This window comes from Ambystoma mexicanum, chromosome 14, assembly GCF_040938575.1.
Source record: "Ambystoma mexicanum isolate Mex_15411 chromosome 14, UKY_AmexF1_1, whole genome shotgun sequence".
NCBI lineage: Eukaryota > Metazoa > Chordata > Amphibia > Caudata > Ambystomatidae > Ambystoma > Ambystoma mexicanum.
Window position 1 is genome coordinate 670,600,923 of NC_090940.1, and position 18,733 is coordinate 670,619,655.

Genomic DNA, 18,733 nt, shown 5'->3' on the forward strand with positions numbered 1-18,733 from the left:
GTTATCAACTTCGATAATGTCTTCTTCTTTGACCCACCGGTCGGGCTTTAAAAAGTGCAGGGACTGTAAGTCCAAGATGCCCATCACGGACCCGGGAGCGTAAGCAGAAGTTGCAGATAGTTCGGGTATCCAAACCCCGTCAACCAAGTAGTCTACTGGTCTTTCCACCGATGACTCGAGGGGTGACTCTCCATGTCAGGAAGAGTCCAGGGGATCTCGGTCCCGGAGTGGTTCTCGCCACTCGTCCTCGTCAAGGCAGTCCCGGAAGTGGCGTCACCGGTCGCCTTCCCAGTCCTCGTCGGGTGATGGCTCCATGAGGAGAGTGGCTTGTCCCACTAAATCCTCTACTCCGGAAGAGTGGGAGGCATTCAGGGAGAAAATGATGGAGATTTTTCAATCTCAGGGCACTGCCCCGTCCACGCCTTCGGTTGAAGTCAGCGGGGAATGGTCTCGGTCCGACGTTCGCGTGCTTTCGGGCCCGGGCGGTCGGCGCGATAAGCATCGGGAACCGTCGAGGTCCTATTTGGGCAAGGCTGCAGTAGATCGCCAGAGCCGTCCGAGGTCCTCGTCCCCGGCCAGACCGTCGAAGCCTGGGAAGGTGTCGGGGAAGGTTTCGACACCATTGGTGCCGTGCCCATCGAGTGCGGCTGTTGGGGCCTTGCCCTCGACCAGGCCCTCGGAGCACTCTGCGCCCTTGTTGACGTCGACACCGAAGCCCTCTGCTCCCTCGATGCCTTTGGGGCCTACAGGTCTGAATTTGCCGGTGGGGGGCCCCTAGAGCTGTGGATCCTCAGAGAAAGGCTCTGGCTAAGACTGCAAGGTCCCCTGTGGACTCCATCTCTACTCCTGTACATAGGAGGGAGTTCTTTCATTCTCTACAAGATATTTATGAGGAGAGGTCTGATCTGGAGTTGGAGCCTTTTGATGCTTTTGGCGCTCCTGAAGCACCTGGCATCGTTTTCTCTGAGGACAGTCAGTTGGAGGATCTGCGTCAGTCTTCACATGACACCAGTGGCCAAGACACCTCTCCTGAGATGGAGTTTGGCAGTCCTGAGCTTGGGGCTCATGCCGAGCCTTCCTATAGGAGGTTGATGTTGAGGGTTACGGGGTACCTGGGGTGAATTTGATCAGGATGACCGGACTGACATTTTAGATCAAGGTCCGTCCACTGACCTAGTGTTGCCTTTTCACGTGGCATTACAGAAAAGGGTGGCTGCTGCTTGGAACACCCCAGAGTCTCTTCCAGCGGTCAAGTCATGGACTAAGAAATAGCACCCATCCTGTAGCGACCCCAGCTACCTATCCACTCACCCCACTCATGAGAGTTTGGTGGTTCAGGCGGCCACGTTCACCTGAGGTAGGCAGCGTTCACCACCATCCCTCCAGATGGGGACAACAAGCGCTTCAATGGGTGGGCACGCAAGGTATTTTCGGCTAGGAGTATGGCCCTTAAATCGGCCAACTCTACCTGTGCCTTGGCCAAATTTTCACGCACACTGTGGAATTCTCTCTGGCAGCTGAGCATATGTCCAAAGGGGAAGAAAGAGATGGGTTCCTTGCTATTGTGCAGGATGGCAAGGATGCCATGTGTGAATCCCTTCAGTCTGAGTTGGACGTTGCAGACAGTGTCAGCCGGTCCATGGCTGCGAGCACCGTGATATGCAAGTTTGCGTGGTTGCGGAAGTCGGGTTTTGCACCGGATGTGCAGGCCCGTCTTCTCAACATGCCCTTTGACGGCTCTCATTTGTTTGGCAGCAAGGCTGACGAGAGCTTTGAGAGGTTGCAGACCTCCAAAGCAGCTGCTAAATCTTTGGGTGCAGCTGTGCATCAACCTCTGCCTTTTCGTCCTAGGGGACAGCAGTGGAGGGGTTCCTTTTGTTACTACACTTTTGGTAGAGCAAGAGGAGCAGCCAGTAAAAGGGGCCACTGTAAGGGTCTTCGCGGTGGACGGGGACGAGGTGCCAAAGCCGCTCAAGCAGCTGCCTCTTTACCTTGAGCCAGAGCTGCTCCGAAACAGCTATGAGGCCAGGTTTCATTGTTCGGCGCTTGGGGGCCGACTGTCTCAGCATCTCGAATAGTGGCGAGCCATTACTTCAGAGGCGTAGGTTCTGGAAACAATAGCCCACGGCTACTGCATACCCTTCCTAAATCGGCCTCACTGCAATCCACCAGGGAACCTCTCTTTGAAGATTCCTGATCCTCTCCTTGTGCAGGAAATCTTGACCCTGCTGGGGAAAGGCGCTATAGAACTAGTGCCTGTGGCGGAGAGGAAGAAGGGCTGCTATTCCCCAAATCTTTTGATGCCCAAGAAAGACTGAGGACTGAGACCCATCTTGGACTTGCGTTGCTTGAACAAGTTCCTCAGGTAGGACAAGTTCAAGATGATCACTCTTTCTCAGGTCCTCCAGGGCCTTCGACTTCAGGATTGGTTGGTGTCATTGGACCTACAGATGCTTATTTTCATGTACCGATAGATCAGAAGCACAGAAAATACCTGGGGTTCGCCGTTGGCAGTTCGCACTTTGTTTCGGGTGCTGCCATTTGGGTTGACCTCCGCCCGAGGGTCTTCACCAAGCTCATGGTGGTGGTGGCAGCAGATCTCCGGCAAGGGGGATTCACGTCTACCCCTACCTGGACGACTGGCTGACCCAAGCGCGTTCTCCCAAACAGGCATTGGCACATCTCAGCCTCACCTGCCACTCCCTTCACAAGCTGGGCTTCTCCCTCAATTTCAAGGAGTCGCACATGTCACCTTCCCAACAGCTCCAGTACATTGGGGCTGTGTTTGACACATCCTTGGGGAAGTGCTCGCCTCCCAAGGTGAGGGCTCCTCACATTGTCCAGATGGTCGACAAATTTCAACATGCCCAGAGTCTCCTGGCTTTCGAATTCTTAAAGTTGCTCGGCCTCATGGCATCCTGCATCTTTCTGGTGCCGGAGGCCAGACTGCAAATGAGATCCCTTCAATGGGCCTTCAGGATGCGGTGGCCCCAGTTCTCGGGCAAGATGTCGGATCTCCTTCAGATTCCGCTCAAGGTCTCACAAGAGCATCTGTGGTGGGCCAGCGAAGGGAATCTGATGAAGGGAGAGCCGTTTCAGCAACCATGGCCGGAGGTGACGATAGTGACAGATGCTTCCCTCCCAGGATGGGGGGCTCACGCCAACGTGCTGACAGCCAGCAGTCGTTGGTCTCTGCTGGAGTCCAGACTTCACATAAAGCTTTTGGAGCGGAAAGCCATCATGCTAGCACTGAAGGCTTTTTTGTGCACTGGATGAGTGTCCTGATCATGACGGAGACACAGTGGCCATGCATTACCTCAACAAAAAGGAGGGTGTAGGCTCGCTCCCACTGTGCAGGGAGGCGATGCAGCTCTGGTTCTGGGCAATACACCAGGGACTCTCACTCTCGGCAGTTCATCTGGCCGGAGAGGAGAATGTGGCGGCGGACGCTCTGAGCAGGCAGAGGGCAGTCTCCCATGAGTGGGAGTTGGCACAGGAAGGCCTTCAAGAGATATTTGCCCTTTTCGGGTACCCCTCAAGTGGATCTATTCGCGAACGGTGCCAACCGGAAGTGCGAGACATATTGCTCGAGGGAATTTCCTCCGAGAGGAGTTTTAGGGGATGTTTGTTGTAGATTGGTCATTCCCACTTTTGTACGCGTTTCCTCCGGTCCCCATCATTCCTCAAGTTCTAAGGAGGTTGCAGAGGTTCGAGTCCCACATGATCCTAATTTCTCCGGGTTGGGCCAGTAGAGTGTGGTACCCAGACCTAGAAATGTCCATCTGTCCTCTACGCTGTCTTCGCCACAGAGAGGATCTTCTCTCATGCAGGGGGTTTCACGCTTGATTTCTGAAAGGTTGAGATATAAGGATTGGGACCTCCTGGATGATGTGATGGAGGTGTTGCTTTTCGGCCAGGCTTCCAACAACCAAATCCCTGTGCCATTGCCGTTGGCCTACATTTTGAGACTGGTGCAGAGAACACAATGTTGATCCTTTTTCGGTGTTCCATTCCGATGGTTCTTTCTTTCTTGCTTTCTTTGGCCCACCAGGGTCTTCAAGTGGGTACCATTGAAGGTCACCTGGCAGAGCTGTCTATTTTCAAGCGCTCGTCTGAAGAATGTTATTATTTTAAGATTCCTTTGGTTACCCAGTTTCTAAAGGGGCTCTCAAATGTGTTCCTCTTGTCCCCTTTTCAGGTGCCGGTTTGGGATCTGAATCTAGTCTTGAAATTCTTGATGGGTGCTCCGTTTGAACCTTTGCACTCTTGTCCTTTGAGACTGTTGACCTTCAAGACAGTTTTCTTGATTGCAGTTACATCTGCTCGCAGAGTGAGCGAGTTGCAGGCACTTTGGTCTAAGCCACCCTTTACTGTGTTCCACAGGGATAGGATTGTACTGAGGGTACGTCCTTCCTTTCTACCTAAGGTAGTGTCTGAGTTTTATTTTGTGAATATAAAAGTGGTCAATAGTTATATGGTTCGATGATATAGAGAAGTGTGGTGCTAGTCCTGTTGTAGTATAAGTATAATTGGAGAAGTGTGTGTTAACCAAACGAAACATTCACTAATTTTGTTATAGTATAGAAAATCACCAAGCCGACATCTGCCGGCATAGAGAGGGGTAATCTTTTTCTCAATCTTTATTTATTTTTGTATTTGTAGAGCATACTACAGCCCACAGGCAACGAGGCGCTATAAGGAATTTTTAAGAAGGCTTGCTTGAGGGTTACAATAAGCAGCCCCAGAGGTATACTTAAATACATTCACTTAGGTACATTTGCATTGTTACAGAAGATGCACATTGATTGTTACAGTTGGTTACTCATATTCTTGTCTAGGTGGCAGAACAGATAGTATCCTATACATGGTGAAGTAGTAGTGCATACCTAGAATGAGGGGCTCTTTAGATAAAGAGCTGGGTTTTTAAGGCCTTGCGGAAGGCTGTGTGAATCGATTGATCTAATCTGAGCTGGGAGGTTGTTCCATAAGGTTGCCGCCATAGTGGGGAAGCTGGTGCCTTCTGCACGCACTCTGCGCGTGTGCAGGACAGTAATGCGGTTAGCATAGGCTGCCCTAGAAGGTTTGGCGACTGTTTGTCTGGTTATCCTGTGTCAGATAAGGAGGTGCCTGATTGTGAAGACACTTATGTGTAAGGGCCAAGATTTTGAAGACCACCCTTTCCTTGATGGGAAGCCAATGTACCTGCCTCCTAATCCCTGAGATGTGTTCCTTGCGCGAGGTGCCAGTAGCAGCTCTTAAGGCATTATTTTGGGCAATCTGGAGTTTGGCAAGGTTTTTTGTGGGAGGTTCCAATGAACAGAGCATTGCAATAGTCCAGTCTGGAACCGATGATGACTCTGGCAATTGAGATGCAGTTTTGCCGTGATAGAAAGGGCCTGATGCGATTAAGGATCTTGTTGTTAATTACTATGTTCTTATTATGCCATAATAGTGGGGAAAGGTGCTTCCTTGGAGCTATAGTGTGAGGAAAAAGAAAGGTTTGTAGAGCAGATATTGAAGCTTTAATAGGGTCTGAAGTCTTTTTAGTTGAATGTTTGAAAATGTATATGTAGTCCGTGATTTCATATGGTAAAACAACTTGTTTTTCTAATGTACACCAGGTTGGGATATCAGCGGATATAGGATCTATGAACCATTGACGAGTTTGTTTTATAAGAAATGCATGGTGATATGATTTAAAGTCAGGGAATCTAACTCCCCCCATATCATAGGGGGCTTTCAGTTTCGTCAGGGCAATTCTCTTACTTTTTCCTTTTCCCCAAAGAAAATTAAGTAATATAGAGTAAATGGATTTGAAAAAGGATAGGGATAATGGGACGGAGAGAAGTTGCAGATAGTATAGTATTATGGGAGTAAGCATCATCTTGATAGTATCTAGGCGCCCCCACCAGGAGAGGTATAGTGGAGACCATTTGGATGTTAGATCCTTGAGGGTGCCCAGTAGTGTTTCAGTGTTGAGTTTGATCGTCGTTGGGATAGTTGGGGCAAAACGAAGACCTAAGTATTTAACTGAGCTATTGCACCATTTGAGGCCAAAAGTGACGATATCATGTTTAAGGCAGTATGGATTTAAGGGCATAATTTCTGATTTCTGTGTATTTAATTTATATCCTGATACTTGACCGAATTGTGATAAAATACTCAAGAGGTTGGGAATGTGAAGTTTGGGGTTTTTAATTAATATAAGAATATCATCCGCATAAGCAGCTATTTTATTTATTGAAGCACCGACTTGAATTCCCGGGATGTTTTTGGTAGATCTTATTAATTCTAGAAGTGGTTCGAGAGAGAGGATATATAGCAATGGTGAGAAGGGGCAACCTTGACGCGTTCCTCTTAGTAAGTGAAAGGAGGAGGAAGTTTGACCATTTAAGTAAATGGCCGAGTTGGGGGCAGAGTAAAGCAGTTTGACCAGTGAAATGAATTTTTCACCACAACCATGCCACCGTAGAGTTTGAAACATAAAATTCCAGTCGACACGATCGAAAGCTTTTTCCGCATCTAATGCAATGGCGGCGTAGCCTTGTGTATCTTTTTTGTCATTGGCTGCAAGGTTGATGGCGTTTAATAGGAGTCTTGCATTAGAGGATATATTACGTCCTTTTACATATCCTGTTTGGTCTGGTTTAACTAGACTTGGGAGTGAGGATTCGATTCTATTGGCAAGTATTTTGGCAAAAATTTTGCTTTCGATATTGATCAGGGAGATGGGTCGATAGTTGCTAGGCATAATAAGAACATAGTAATTAACAACAAGATCCTTAATCGCAAAACATGGATTCAAAAGGGTATCAGATTCATCCAACAGATTACAAATGACACGGATGTCCTTTCCTTTCAGCAATTCTCCACCACTTTTAACATTTCTAAGAAAGATTTTCAATTTTATAACAACTTAATTAATTCCTGCCTAGATGCACTTGCTCAATTTTCCAATGAAATCCTTACTCCAGATGCCCTTAGACTAATGCACCTTACAATAGATGGTGAAGTTCGAGCCTCAAAAATCTACAATATGCTCACCTCAAATTTTAAGATTTGCCCTATACGTCTGAAATGGGAACTTGATTTGGGCTTCATGTTTGAAGATGAAATATGGCATCGTCTGTTTACTAAAATCAAACAAATATCGGTATCAGCAAATATATCACAACACTATTATTTCTTCATGCACAGAGCATTTATTACTCCTGCCAAATTGGCTAAGTCTAATCCGAGTTATAATGCTAAATGTTGGTCATGTGGCATATCTCCCGCCACGTATATGCATATGTTTTTTGAATGTTCATTTACTGTTAAATTTTGGCAGGAAATCTGGATGCTTCTTAAATATATCTTCTGTGTAAATGTGCCCTTTTCCGTTGTTAACATATTTTTAGGAAGTATAGCCATTACAACTTATTTCCCATCCGACTCTGCAAGACTGTATGACTTATTCATCTGCATAGCTTTAAAATGTATTACGGCTAACTGGAAAGACTCTAGTTTACTTTCCACCAAAATCTGGTGGAACACCATTTGTAACACTCATAAACTAGAGATGTGCATGGCCAATAATCACAACACAATTCCTAAGTATAATGCTAAGTGGTATTATTTCACCAGGTATCTTAACTGTTTTAATGCAACTGCTCATGGTACATAAATTTACACCCTTATATTAGCATCATTATTCATATTTCCATACTTATTCAGAAATACTTGAACTAGATAATTTTTGAAATGACCAGATTATTTTGATGAAATAATCCAATATACCCACTCCTCCCCCTATCCTCTTCCCTCCTTATCCTTATATGTCTCTAGTCTGTCTCCCTGTAAGTCTCCCCCCAAAATCTCTATTTTTCACTACATATAAGTCACTCGCTGCAGACCTGTGATATAATTAATTCTAAACAACATGTTATATTAATGCGGTTTATATCTATTATAGTTCATAGTACATTCGCAAGTGAATTTAACAAATGACTTAGCTTTATAGAAATACTATTACAAAGGATCAAAATCATTTACTATGTCATTTCTTTGCGGTTCTTGTTCTTATTCAAAGTTTGTAACCTGTTGATATCTGTATCAAAATCAATATTTTAACAATAAAAATCATTAAAATGAAAAAAAGAAAGGGCCTGATGGCATTGATGAGTTTGGAGTGATATGTTGCGGAGGAGGCGATGGCATCGACCTGTCTGTCCATAGTGAGGCTTGGTTCAAGATACACACCCAGTGCTTTGATTGTTGAGAAACTCTGATGGGAATATTATCCACGGTGAAGGATTGGTAGTTAGTATCAAGTTTGCCCAATGTAGATGGGGAGCCGACAAGCAGGAGTTCGGTTTTATCACTATTTGGACAGAGCTAATTCTTAGCCATCCATGATTGAATGGTGGCGTAGATGCTGTTGAGTGTCCAGGACCGTAGTGTAATCACCTGACGGGGGGGATGAGAACCAGTGTATCATCTGCATAATTTGTATATGCGATGCCCAGAGAGTCAAGTATCCTGAAAAGAGGTCTCGTAAAGAGGTTGTAAAGTGTGGGGGCTATGCAGGAGCCCTGTGGGACTCCACATTTGATGGGGCTGGGTGTCGCGTTGGCGGAGTCTGAGAAGACCTTCCTTACCCTCTCCTGAAGGAACAAGGAGATCCAGTCACACGCTTTGGTTAAGAAGTGGGCTGAGGCTGTGAGATGGTGGCATAGCGTTTTATGCTCAACCAAATCGAAGGCTGCAGAGAGGTCTAGAAGCAGGAGGAGAGCTGGTTTGCCCGCGTCTCTTGGATCATCTGTTTGATTTTTTAGGTCAAGTGGCGCCGTCTCGGTACCATGTCGAGGGCGGAAGCCAGACTGGCGTAGCCCAAGGCGGTGGTTGTCTTCAATACATTTTTGAACCTACAGGTAGGCTGCTTTGTCCAGAATCTTTAACAGAAAGGGGACGGTTGTGATGGGACGTTAGTTCCCTGGGATAGCTGGGTCGAGGGATGTTTTTTTTTTTAGGAGAGGTTTGACCCATGCTTCTTTTAGGGATGTCGGTACATGCGACAATTTAAATGATGAGTTGATGAAGGCCGTAATAATGGGAGCCAAGGCATGAGTGCAGTCTCTGAAAATGTGGGAGGGCAAGTATCTCCCTTGCAATTGGATGGCTTAATGGATTTTATTAGTGCAATGACATCAGATTCAGTCATTTTGGAGAATTCAAATTTTGGTATTTGACTGGGCGCGTCTGGCGGTTGGGCTGGAGGAGCCGATGTGCGATCAAGAAGAGCAGATAGTGCTTTTTGGTGGGCTAGAATTTTCGAGTGTAAGGTATCTAGTTTGTGTAGCATGGCTGCTTGAATTTGGTTGTACCAGGTCTCATCCTTGGTGATGGTGGATGGTGGAACGGACGGTGACTCAAGTTCCCTGAATATGGCGAAGATTTCCTTAGTATCAGAATTTGCGTTGCTGATCCTTGTGTAGGAGTCTGCCTTAGCCTGTGTGGTGGCTATTTTGTAGTCTCTGGATATAGACTTGAAGGTAGTTTTGTTGGACTCGGAAGGGTACTTTTTGCAAGTGGCCAGTCCTTAGCGCGGAGATCAGCAAGTTCTTGTGAAAACCATGCATTGGAATGCTTAGTTTTCTTGTATAGTGAGTTTCATTTGAGCCAGAAGGTGGCACTTCCTGCTGTCTATCCTCCTCATCCTGGTAAGAAAGAGGCGAGACTCCATAGGTTGGACTCTAGTAGAGCGTTCAGATTTTATATTTCTAGGATGTCCAGGGTCAGAGTGGACAACCAACTTTTTATGGGATACACTGGACACTGATTGGGCCAGGCTGTTATCAAACAGACCTTGTCCAGGTGGATTATCATCACCATTGCTGAATGTTACAGATTGGCGGGCAAGGACCCTTCTGAGGGGCTGAGAGCTCACTCCACTAGGGGCATGGCTACATCCACAGCCCTACAATGGGGAGTTCCTGTTACAAATATTTGTGATGCTGCAACGTGGTCTTCCATCGACACCTTTGTCAAGCATTACTCCCTGGATACTTTCCATGGTCAAGATATGGGGCCTCATTACACGGATGGCGGTAAGGGTTTACCGGTACCGGTGCCGGTAAACCCTTACCGCCTTACTACGAGGTCTCTTTGTGGGACCCTACCTTAACGGCTGCATTACCAGCCGTTAAGGACGGGACCCGCAAAGGGACCTTGGAGGTAATTACGGTACCGCAATTTGCGGTACCGTAATTACCGCCTTTCCCATTGAGCCCTATGGGAGCAAAAATGGGAATGGGGAAGTGCCATGGGGAATTACCGCCCCCACACACCTTGGAATAGGGCGGTAATTCCGCCATTCACCATGGCGGACTCAGTAAAATACCGGCGGCAACCATGGCGCTAATAGCGCCATGGTAACCGCCGTCCGTGTAATGAGGCCCAAGGCCTTTTGTAAAGCAGTGCTCTATTCTGACATCTGATTGGGTATATCCAAATTCTTCTCCCATCTCCATTCACGGATGCTGCTTTGGGAGTCTGTCAAAGATGTGGAATACGTTGGAGGACACAATCCATTTGAAGAACAAGTTACTTAACTGGTAACGTTCTTTTGATTGGATGTTCCTCCAACTTATTCCACATTGCCTGCTCCTCTGAAGTATTTTCCATGCTATTGCAGCTTACGTTCTCACAAGGCTATGTGCAGTCATGGAGGATTGGTGTGCGGTTATGGCACACGTTGTGGAGGAAAAAACATGAACTGAGGCTACGGGCGCCGTGCGTCCTACTTAGAACATCCGATGACGTCACCCTCGCAGAGGCCTTCGAGTGACATCGACCTGACTCTTATCGATGCAGGACACCCTCTGCCTATGAACTTCTGCAGCAGCACAGCTGTGAACATTACATGTCAAAGATGTGGAATATGTTGGAGGAACATCCAGTCGAAAGAACGTTACCAGTTGGTAAGTAACTTCTTCTCCCACTATACACGATTCTCAAATCTTGGGATAGCCTCCATCTCTGTTTAATATATACAGAAACCTGCTACAGTATGAAAGCTATGTCCACTGGTATAGGACTCTCAATTCTAGTCCCTGACATATATTGCCCCAGCCGAGCTATCTCGCAGCCCACGGTACGTATATCTCACACCACTAGTGCGGACACAGGCCGCAGGCACGGCCAAGCATACATGCACGATAGAATACAGCTACGGCCAAGAACATCCGGTTTAGTGCCACATAGCTGTCCAGATTGAAACACCTGATGAACCTCAACACCTCTGCCACTATCAAACAGCGACCACCGCCCGAAAGGAATTCAGTATAGCTGGCCTCACATAGCCTTAGATAGATAACATTATTTTAATCGTTCTTTTGAATTGCGTGCTCTTATTCTGATTACTTTTCATTGTTTTGTGTTTTTAAAAATATATCTTTCTAGCGTGGTTACTTAGTGCACATCACTGCAGCCACCAACACAAGGTACCAGGAGTTAGTATTTTAGCTAACAAAGTGCGACTTGAATCAGTTGAACTTTGCTCCCCTGCATGCACTCAAGGCAATCTGAAACTACAATCCCCAGCAGCATTGTAGTTTCTGGAAGCAGATTTCAACAGAAACACGGCGCGGAACGCACCGGCATGGACGTGTGTCCCGCTCAGTACTTGTATCAGCTACCAGTTTCATGCAATACCGTCCTTCATACACTTCAGACTCATGACTCTATTACCGATGTGTGCGCTGGGTGCAGAGGCACAACCAGTTCAAACCGACACAAGTAATCACCTGAAAAAGATTCAACTCTCCCAGCCTCTTGCTAATAATCTGGAGCATGCAGTACATACGAACACTGTCTTACAAATAATGGCTACTAGTAGCATATTGCCTACTACTACTAATACAAGCAGCCCCCACCACCTCCAATCATCCCGGTCTCACTCCTACGATGCGTGTTGCTCAACACACGCTCCTTGGTAAAATACGCTATAGAGGTTAGTAACTATATTGAACACAACATAGATATTTGCTTGGTATCGGAAACCTGGAGTTCTGAGGCTGCAGGCCCTAGTTTGAACCTAGCATTTCCTAAGGGATACGTTATGTAATGTAAGGACAGACAGGAAGGTAGAGAGGGTCAGGGTAGCCATTATCCTAAGAGACTCCCTTTCTATATGGGAAGTTCCAGGGTAGATAATTAAAGACATTGACTTGCTATATCTCAAGATTGGCATGAACGCGGAGTCCACCGTTAACGTTATACTCCTTTATCGTCCAACATCATTGAAGGACAACTGGATAGAAGCACTTATTATTCCTATATACAAAAAGACAGTCCTATGTTTTATACAGTGTCGTTTTCGATTCTTCCCATGAAAATGGAATTCATTATCACAAAATTTTATTAAACACTAGTCATCAAGTTCATAAAACAATCATAAAAATGATCATACATAAAACACATCATGTTAAAAACAACACAAGTAGAAGCACCATGCATGATACATTACAGTGACTTTTCAAGGATCTCAAATGTGTATATTGAATAACACTCTGATTCCCATGTCCCACTATTTTCAGCCTATTTCATGTTGGTATAGTTAAAAAAAAAACACTTATTAACCTTGTGCTTCGCCAGCTCAAACCGCTATTGCACTTGATTATCATGGGCGACTTCAACCACTGGCTAGGTGACCCTGAAGATTTGCATGCTTTACAGGTACAAAAAGCTCTCTCAGAACTAGGTTTTGAGCAACAAGTGAGAGAATCCACTCATATTCTAGGACACACACTAGATTGGATTGCTACCACCAATACTTCGCGTCACGGCATGAACATCATTCCATGTCCCTGGTCAGAGCATGCACTAATACGCTTCTCTATAACAGTTCCTTTTCCCCTTAAGCTCAGAAATCGATCTAACAGACACGTGTGGTCACGCAACCGAAAACATCTTACAGCGGACAACATTACGCCTCTACTAGACCTTAATGTAAACTTTTCGCTGGATTCTACTCTATTAACTATGTCATCAAATCTGGCTTCTAACATGGCCAGTATCTCTGAAACTCTAGCCCCTCTAAAAATTAAGAAACAGAAGAACTTTGAGCAAAAAAAGCCAACCTTGGTTCAGACACGTAAGACCACAGTACTTGCCTTCTATTTATGGAAATCTGCACCAACCTCATTCCTGCTGCTATCCTACAAGAACCAAGTAAAGAGATACAAACTAGAAATTTTAGAGGCTAAATAAAACTTTCACAACCAAAAAACGCTGTCTCAGACACCAAGGACATTTTTAACATTTTAATAGAATAAGAGCTTGTCCCTCTAATAGACTAGATAAAGGCTCGCTATCCCTGCTAGTGTCGCTGGATCAATCGGCTGCGTTCGACTTAGTCGACCACTCTATCTTGAAGCACAGACTCACAGATGTTGCCAACTTTTCGTCTCTGGCTGTCTCCTGGATAGTTTCTTTCCTGGAGAACAGAGTTAGTAGAGTCTGCTCTGACATAGCAGAAGCTTCGCCAACTCCATTGCATTTTGTCCCAGTACGTCACCATGCCTCTACAATCTATTTATGACACTGTGTTTTCTCTGAATTAGAGGCGGAGGGCATAATGTTTTGCAACTACGCGGATGACACACAATCTGTCGTTCCAATCATAGGTATCCACGCGCGGGACAAACTGGAACTTAACAGAATTTTTACTATCATTGAGAATTGGATGCTCAATAATAACCTGGCCCTAAACAAAAGAAAAACAGAACTCATGATAGTGGGGAGTTCTGCCGCTATAAAAAAAAAACTAGACAGCAACTATAGTTGGTTTAGATTAGGAACTGACCTAATCGCCTCTGTTCCTAAACTTAAAATCCTAGGAGTAACGCTCGACCAATCTTTAACCATGGAATCCCATGTCTCCAGCATTGTTACTGCCTCTGCATATTACATCAAACTACTACACCTTCTCAAACCACTTATCACCCAAGCGAGTGCTAAAATCATCGCCAGAGCCATTATTGGCGCTAAGATGGATTATTGCTGGTGTGTTAGTTGGAATCAGTAAACGCGATTTGCACAGGCTTCAAATGATACAAAACAGAGCTGTAAGAGTAGTTCTGGGTCTCTCTCTAGAAGAGACCATGTACCGAGTGCCAGGCGATCCCTTCACTGGCTACCAATTGAAGCGCGTGTAGCATTAAGGCACCTCACCATCACTTTCAAGTCCAGGTTAGGCACCATGCCTGCCTATCTGCAGGATTCCATCACCAATAAACCCACTGGTAGGGGTCTTGGGTCCAATGGACAGAACTTGCTCACTCAGCCCAGATGTAGAACCGTTAAAGCCGAGAAGGGAGCCTTTTATTCATCTGCTCCTAAACTTTGGAACAATCTACAAAAAGATCTAAGAGTCCAGAGCACCTTACTTGCATTTAAAAGAGCGCTCAAAACCCTTCTGTTTGGATAATACCATCTCCCCTCTCTTCTCTCCTTGTCATATTGGCTACTGTTAATTGTTAAATGTATATCCAACTGTTGGCGCCTTTATGCCTGAGGGTCCACAGTGCGCTATACAAAAAAAAGAGCCTCTCAACAATAGCGATAGACCTCTAACCCTCAACAGCACCCCATGTGTCTGACCTCTCTTGGGCTGCTTAGTCGAGCCTGGCCAGCCACCCAAGTCCTAGAACGGCAACATGCACACACTCATCTCCTAAGCTAAACCCCCTAGAATTTTCCAACTCATCGACTACGGTCACCAAGGGCGTTCAACGGAGGAAGAAAGTGCATTGAATACACACAAGTGGGGAAAGAGCTCTATATAAATAACCCAATACAATACAAGTAATCAATAAGTACTAAAAAGAAAGAGAAAGGGATTCAAAGTCTCCATACTGCACCTCACTCTAAGGTTATAAATTCAGTGTAAAACAAGCCAGAAGTAATGGCGGACAGAGTTCTCCTGCACTGATGGCCATAGCAACTGATCACTGCGCACAAAAGAGAAGCTTCGCCAAAGCCAGGCCCAATTCAAAACAGCAATTCTTTGGGATCCTTTCTTAACCCCTTGCATCACCAAAATCTGTTTTGAGCTTTTTCTAGTATGGCCTAGTTTGAGCAGCACTGTGTGCATTTTTATTGTTGCTGCCACGTGCAGTGTAGATCCCTTGTCAGAACAATCTTGCATGTATGTTTAGTAGTTTTGTTTTACTTTGGGAGCAATTCTGTTCTACTGCCTAGAACAAAATTAATCCACCTCATCGTCTGGCCATTTTGCTGCATTTTTCATGGTGTTTTAGTTATGGGGGCAAGTTCACTGGGATCTCTCACGCTTTCCCTACCCCACACCCGATTACCCCAAACATTTAAAAATAGTCCCTCAACCCCCGGTCTCCCAAACAATGCTCAAACGCCCGTTTCACCGACTGGCACGGCCGCAAATGGGGTGGGCTGGTGCTGACCAGAACAGATTTGTTGTACATTATATAAACTGTTAAATGGAAAAGTATGCAACTTGAAAAATGCAAATGATTAATTTTACTATCTATTTCTTGCAGCTTGTATATGAATTTTTCATAAGATTTTTGGAAAGTCAAGAATTTCAGCCAAGCATTGCCAAAAAATACATAGATCAGAAATTTGTATTACAGGTAGGTGTTTTAAATTCACGGTCTTTGAAAACACTAAATAATGTTGCTTAGCTATATGTGAGGTTTGACCTGTGAGTGATCTGGAAAGCTCTTGTTGGATTCACTTTTAATTTGATGAAAGCAGCCAATTCTCCCAACTGGAGGTGTGGATAAGCTTTGATCTGGGAGCCATTGTACGTCTAGTCCCCTCACGCCATGCTAGTGATCGTCATGTACTGCTCTGATTGTGTCATTAGAATGTTTATTTTAGTTATATACTCCAAGAACAATGCTCTTCATCACAAAAGAACGTACAATGGATGCAAAATCAGATTTGACTGGAAGCGGTGAGCTTGTTACAAAGGTGCGAGTTCGAATGGCATTCTGACCAGGTTCTGAAGGGGAGTAAGTGGAACAGTCGCCGAGGACAATCCGTGGGTGGACCTACATAGATTAAGGACAATCAACATTAGATTTTTAAGTGCAGGTAGTCGGTATGGCCAGCTGTTAGTTAGCGATGCGACCATGATGGATGAAGGTCTAGCGTGGAGGAAGACAAAGTGAGGGACAGAGGCATGTTGGAGGCAAGGGAAAAAAGTTAGCTAGGAGACAGATGAGATGGAGGATAAGAGGATAAGTCTGAGGGGAGTAGGTGAGCTTTTAGTTTGGTTTTGAAAAAATCTGTGTGGACTGTTTCTCGAATATTCAGGGGCAGCAAATTCCATGCAAAGAATGGAAGCAGGAGAGCTTTGATCTAGGAGCCACTGTACATCCAGTCTTCTCACTGGACACTTGTCCCATGCGCTTGTTGGACTGCGCCATTAGAATGGATGTGGGGAGAGTTTTTTTTATAGGAGCCATTGTACATCCAGTCCTCACTGCATGTTTCTCCCCATGTACAGGTTGGACTGTGCCATTAGAATGGAGTTGGGGGAGAGCTTTGATCTAGGAGCCATCGTGCGTTCAGTGCTCTCACTGCATATTTTTCCCCATGTACCGGTTAGACTGTGCCATTAGAATGGAGTTGGGGGAGAGCTTTGATCTAGGAGCCATTGTGCGTTCAGTGCTCTCACTGTATGCTCGTCCCCCATGTACAGGTTGGACTGTGCCATTAGAATGGAGGGGGGGAGAGCTTTGATCCCGGGGCCAATGTACATCCAGTGATCTCACTGCATGCATGTACCGGTTGGACTACTCCATTAGAATGGAGCTGTGAGAGTCGGGGGGGGGGGGGGGGGTGGGGGTGAGCTAGCTTTGATCTAGGGGCCAATGTTCATCCAGTGATCTCACTGCATACTTGTCCTCATGTACTGGTTGGACTGTTGGGGAGATTTATCATTATGCTTCATCCCCTCTCCTCGTGAGACCCCCAGCACTTCTGGCTGGACTTCTGGACCTTTTTCCACTCATTCATTCTTATGGGCTCTGGCTTTTGTTAGTCTGTGCTCCGTGTTTGACCTGTCCTATGGAGTCTACTTTCCGCCATATCTCGGCACACTGCTCCTTAAGGGCAGTGTTACTGGGAACCCTTTGGGTTCTCCTTTGAGATTCTTACCATATTCTTAATTTCTACAGTTCTTAAGGATGGAGCGATACAAACTATCTCTCCTAAAATGTTCTAGTCTGAGATTTGCACACACCACGTTATGTGGAATGCCGAGGACTACCTACTACTCCCCATCTCTCTGCTCCTGTGATTTTTTAGTCACCAAGGCAACCTTCTAGTTATGGCTGCTGGCAGTGGACGGGTTATGCCTACTATTGAGTTCTTTCACAGTCCCGGTTGTGCACAAGAGGGGCTCCTAAGTACTAACTTGGGGGCTTCTTTTTTGCCATTTCTAGTGTGGTTGTCCTTTGTTAGCCTTTTTTCTACCATTCCGGCCTAGGGAGGTCTGTGCGAGTGTTTTTCCTTTACCGTGAACACTTGGGTGTCCCTGCCTATGCTCCAGTGTGTCTGGGCAGGAAGGAAGTGGGAGAGGACTTTTTCACTCCCCTGCTGTTTGTCTGCCTGAGTGCCTGAATGGAACCAGCTCCCATTGGGGGGGCGGTCTGGCTGTCCTGATAAGGCACCCGCCCCTTTCTGTAAATTGCTTAGAGAGATTGCACAGGTGTGTGTGCTGAAACTGAACGAAAGGTGAGAGGCAAGCAGATGACTGGTAACTGAAGTAACCTAAGAAGACCCTTTGCAACACCGTGAAGCGACCACTGCATCCGTGACCATGGTTTCTGTGTGGCAGAGGAACTCCGAAGAGGACTCCTCCTTCCCTTTGACTGGTGGGAACAACCCGCCCTAGACCAACTCCAATCTGAGCCATCTCCTGAGGTACTGTGCCTTTCCAGAACTGCAGAACCCTGATACTAGGAGACTTCCGACCCAATTGAACTGCACCATATTTGAAAGGCTGAGTCCTTCCAAGTCTTTGCTGAGCTCCGGATGAACCTCCAGAGACACAATTTAACTCATCCAAGTCCCCTCAGCAGAGTGCTGGACTCGGGGAATCTAAGAAGGTTGACCGGACAAATTGTGTTTATTGTTGGTGCTGAAGAAAAGTCGCCAAAACTGCAGGCTGGCCAGAGGAGCTGATGAAATCCATGCCAGAGGTCCTCCCTTGAGACTACTGCTGAGAGGTCCCATCCATTGTCCTACCTTTCATCACCAGACCAAGGAATTCGGAGGTCGGTCCAGCACTGCCACATCGAGGAGATTCCAGCCATGAACATTTCGTCTAACCAAAGCTACTGTGGGGCGAAAGGTATTGCTTACCTTAATTCGAAAAGTCGCTCCAGAGTTCGTTGGAGTGTATATTGGTGTCCAGGGTCCTTAAAACACTTGTGTTTAGACGCATTATAAATGCCATATCATATCAGGGTGACCCCCCTCTTACCTCCGACCAAAGCTGCTGCTTGTGTCCCTTTAGTGCAAGTCCTTTAAAGTTACTACAAAATTATGCACAGGAACCTTTGTATTCTGCTGCTTCACAAGACTTTGAGACCTCTCAGAACTGCCTTTTAGCCAGTGTTGCATTTTAGACTTTAGAAGCCTTGCTGTGCGAAGAAACTGACTCTATAACCTTAAGCCCTGCAGTGTTACACTAACCAAC

General features: G+C 46.0%; 1 protein-coding gene across 4 annotated transcripts in view; it reads left to right on the forward strand.

The window, feature by feature from the left end:
- PPP2R5E (protein phosphatase 2 regulatory subunit B'epsilon) overlaps positions 1 to 18,733 on the forward strand; it is an 890,208-nt gene that overhangs the window by 382,674 nt on the left and 488,801 nt on the right. For all 4 annotated transcript variants that reach the window (XM_069638241.1, XM_069638243.1, XM_069638244.1 and 1 more), the window contains exon 5: positions 15,561 to 15,653. In XM_069638241.1, coding sequence (XP_069494342.1) covers positions 15,561 to 15,653 — 93 coding nt within the window. The remainder of the gene's footprint in view (positions 1 to 15,560; positions 15,654 to 18,733) is intronic.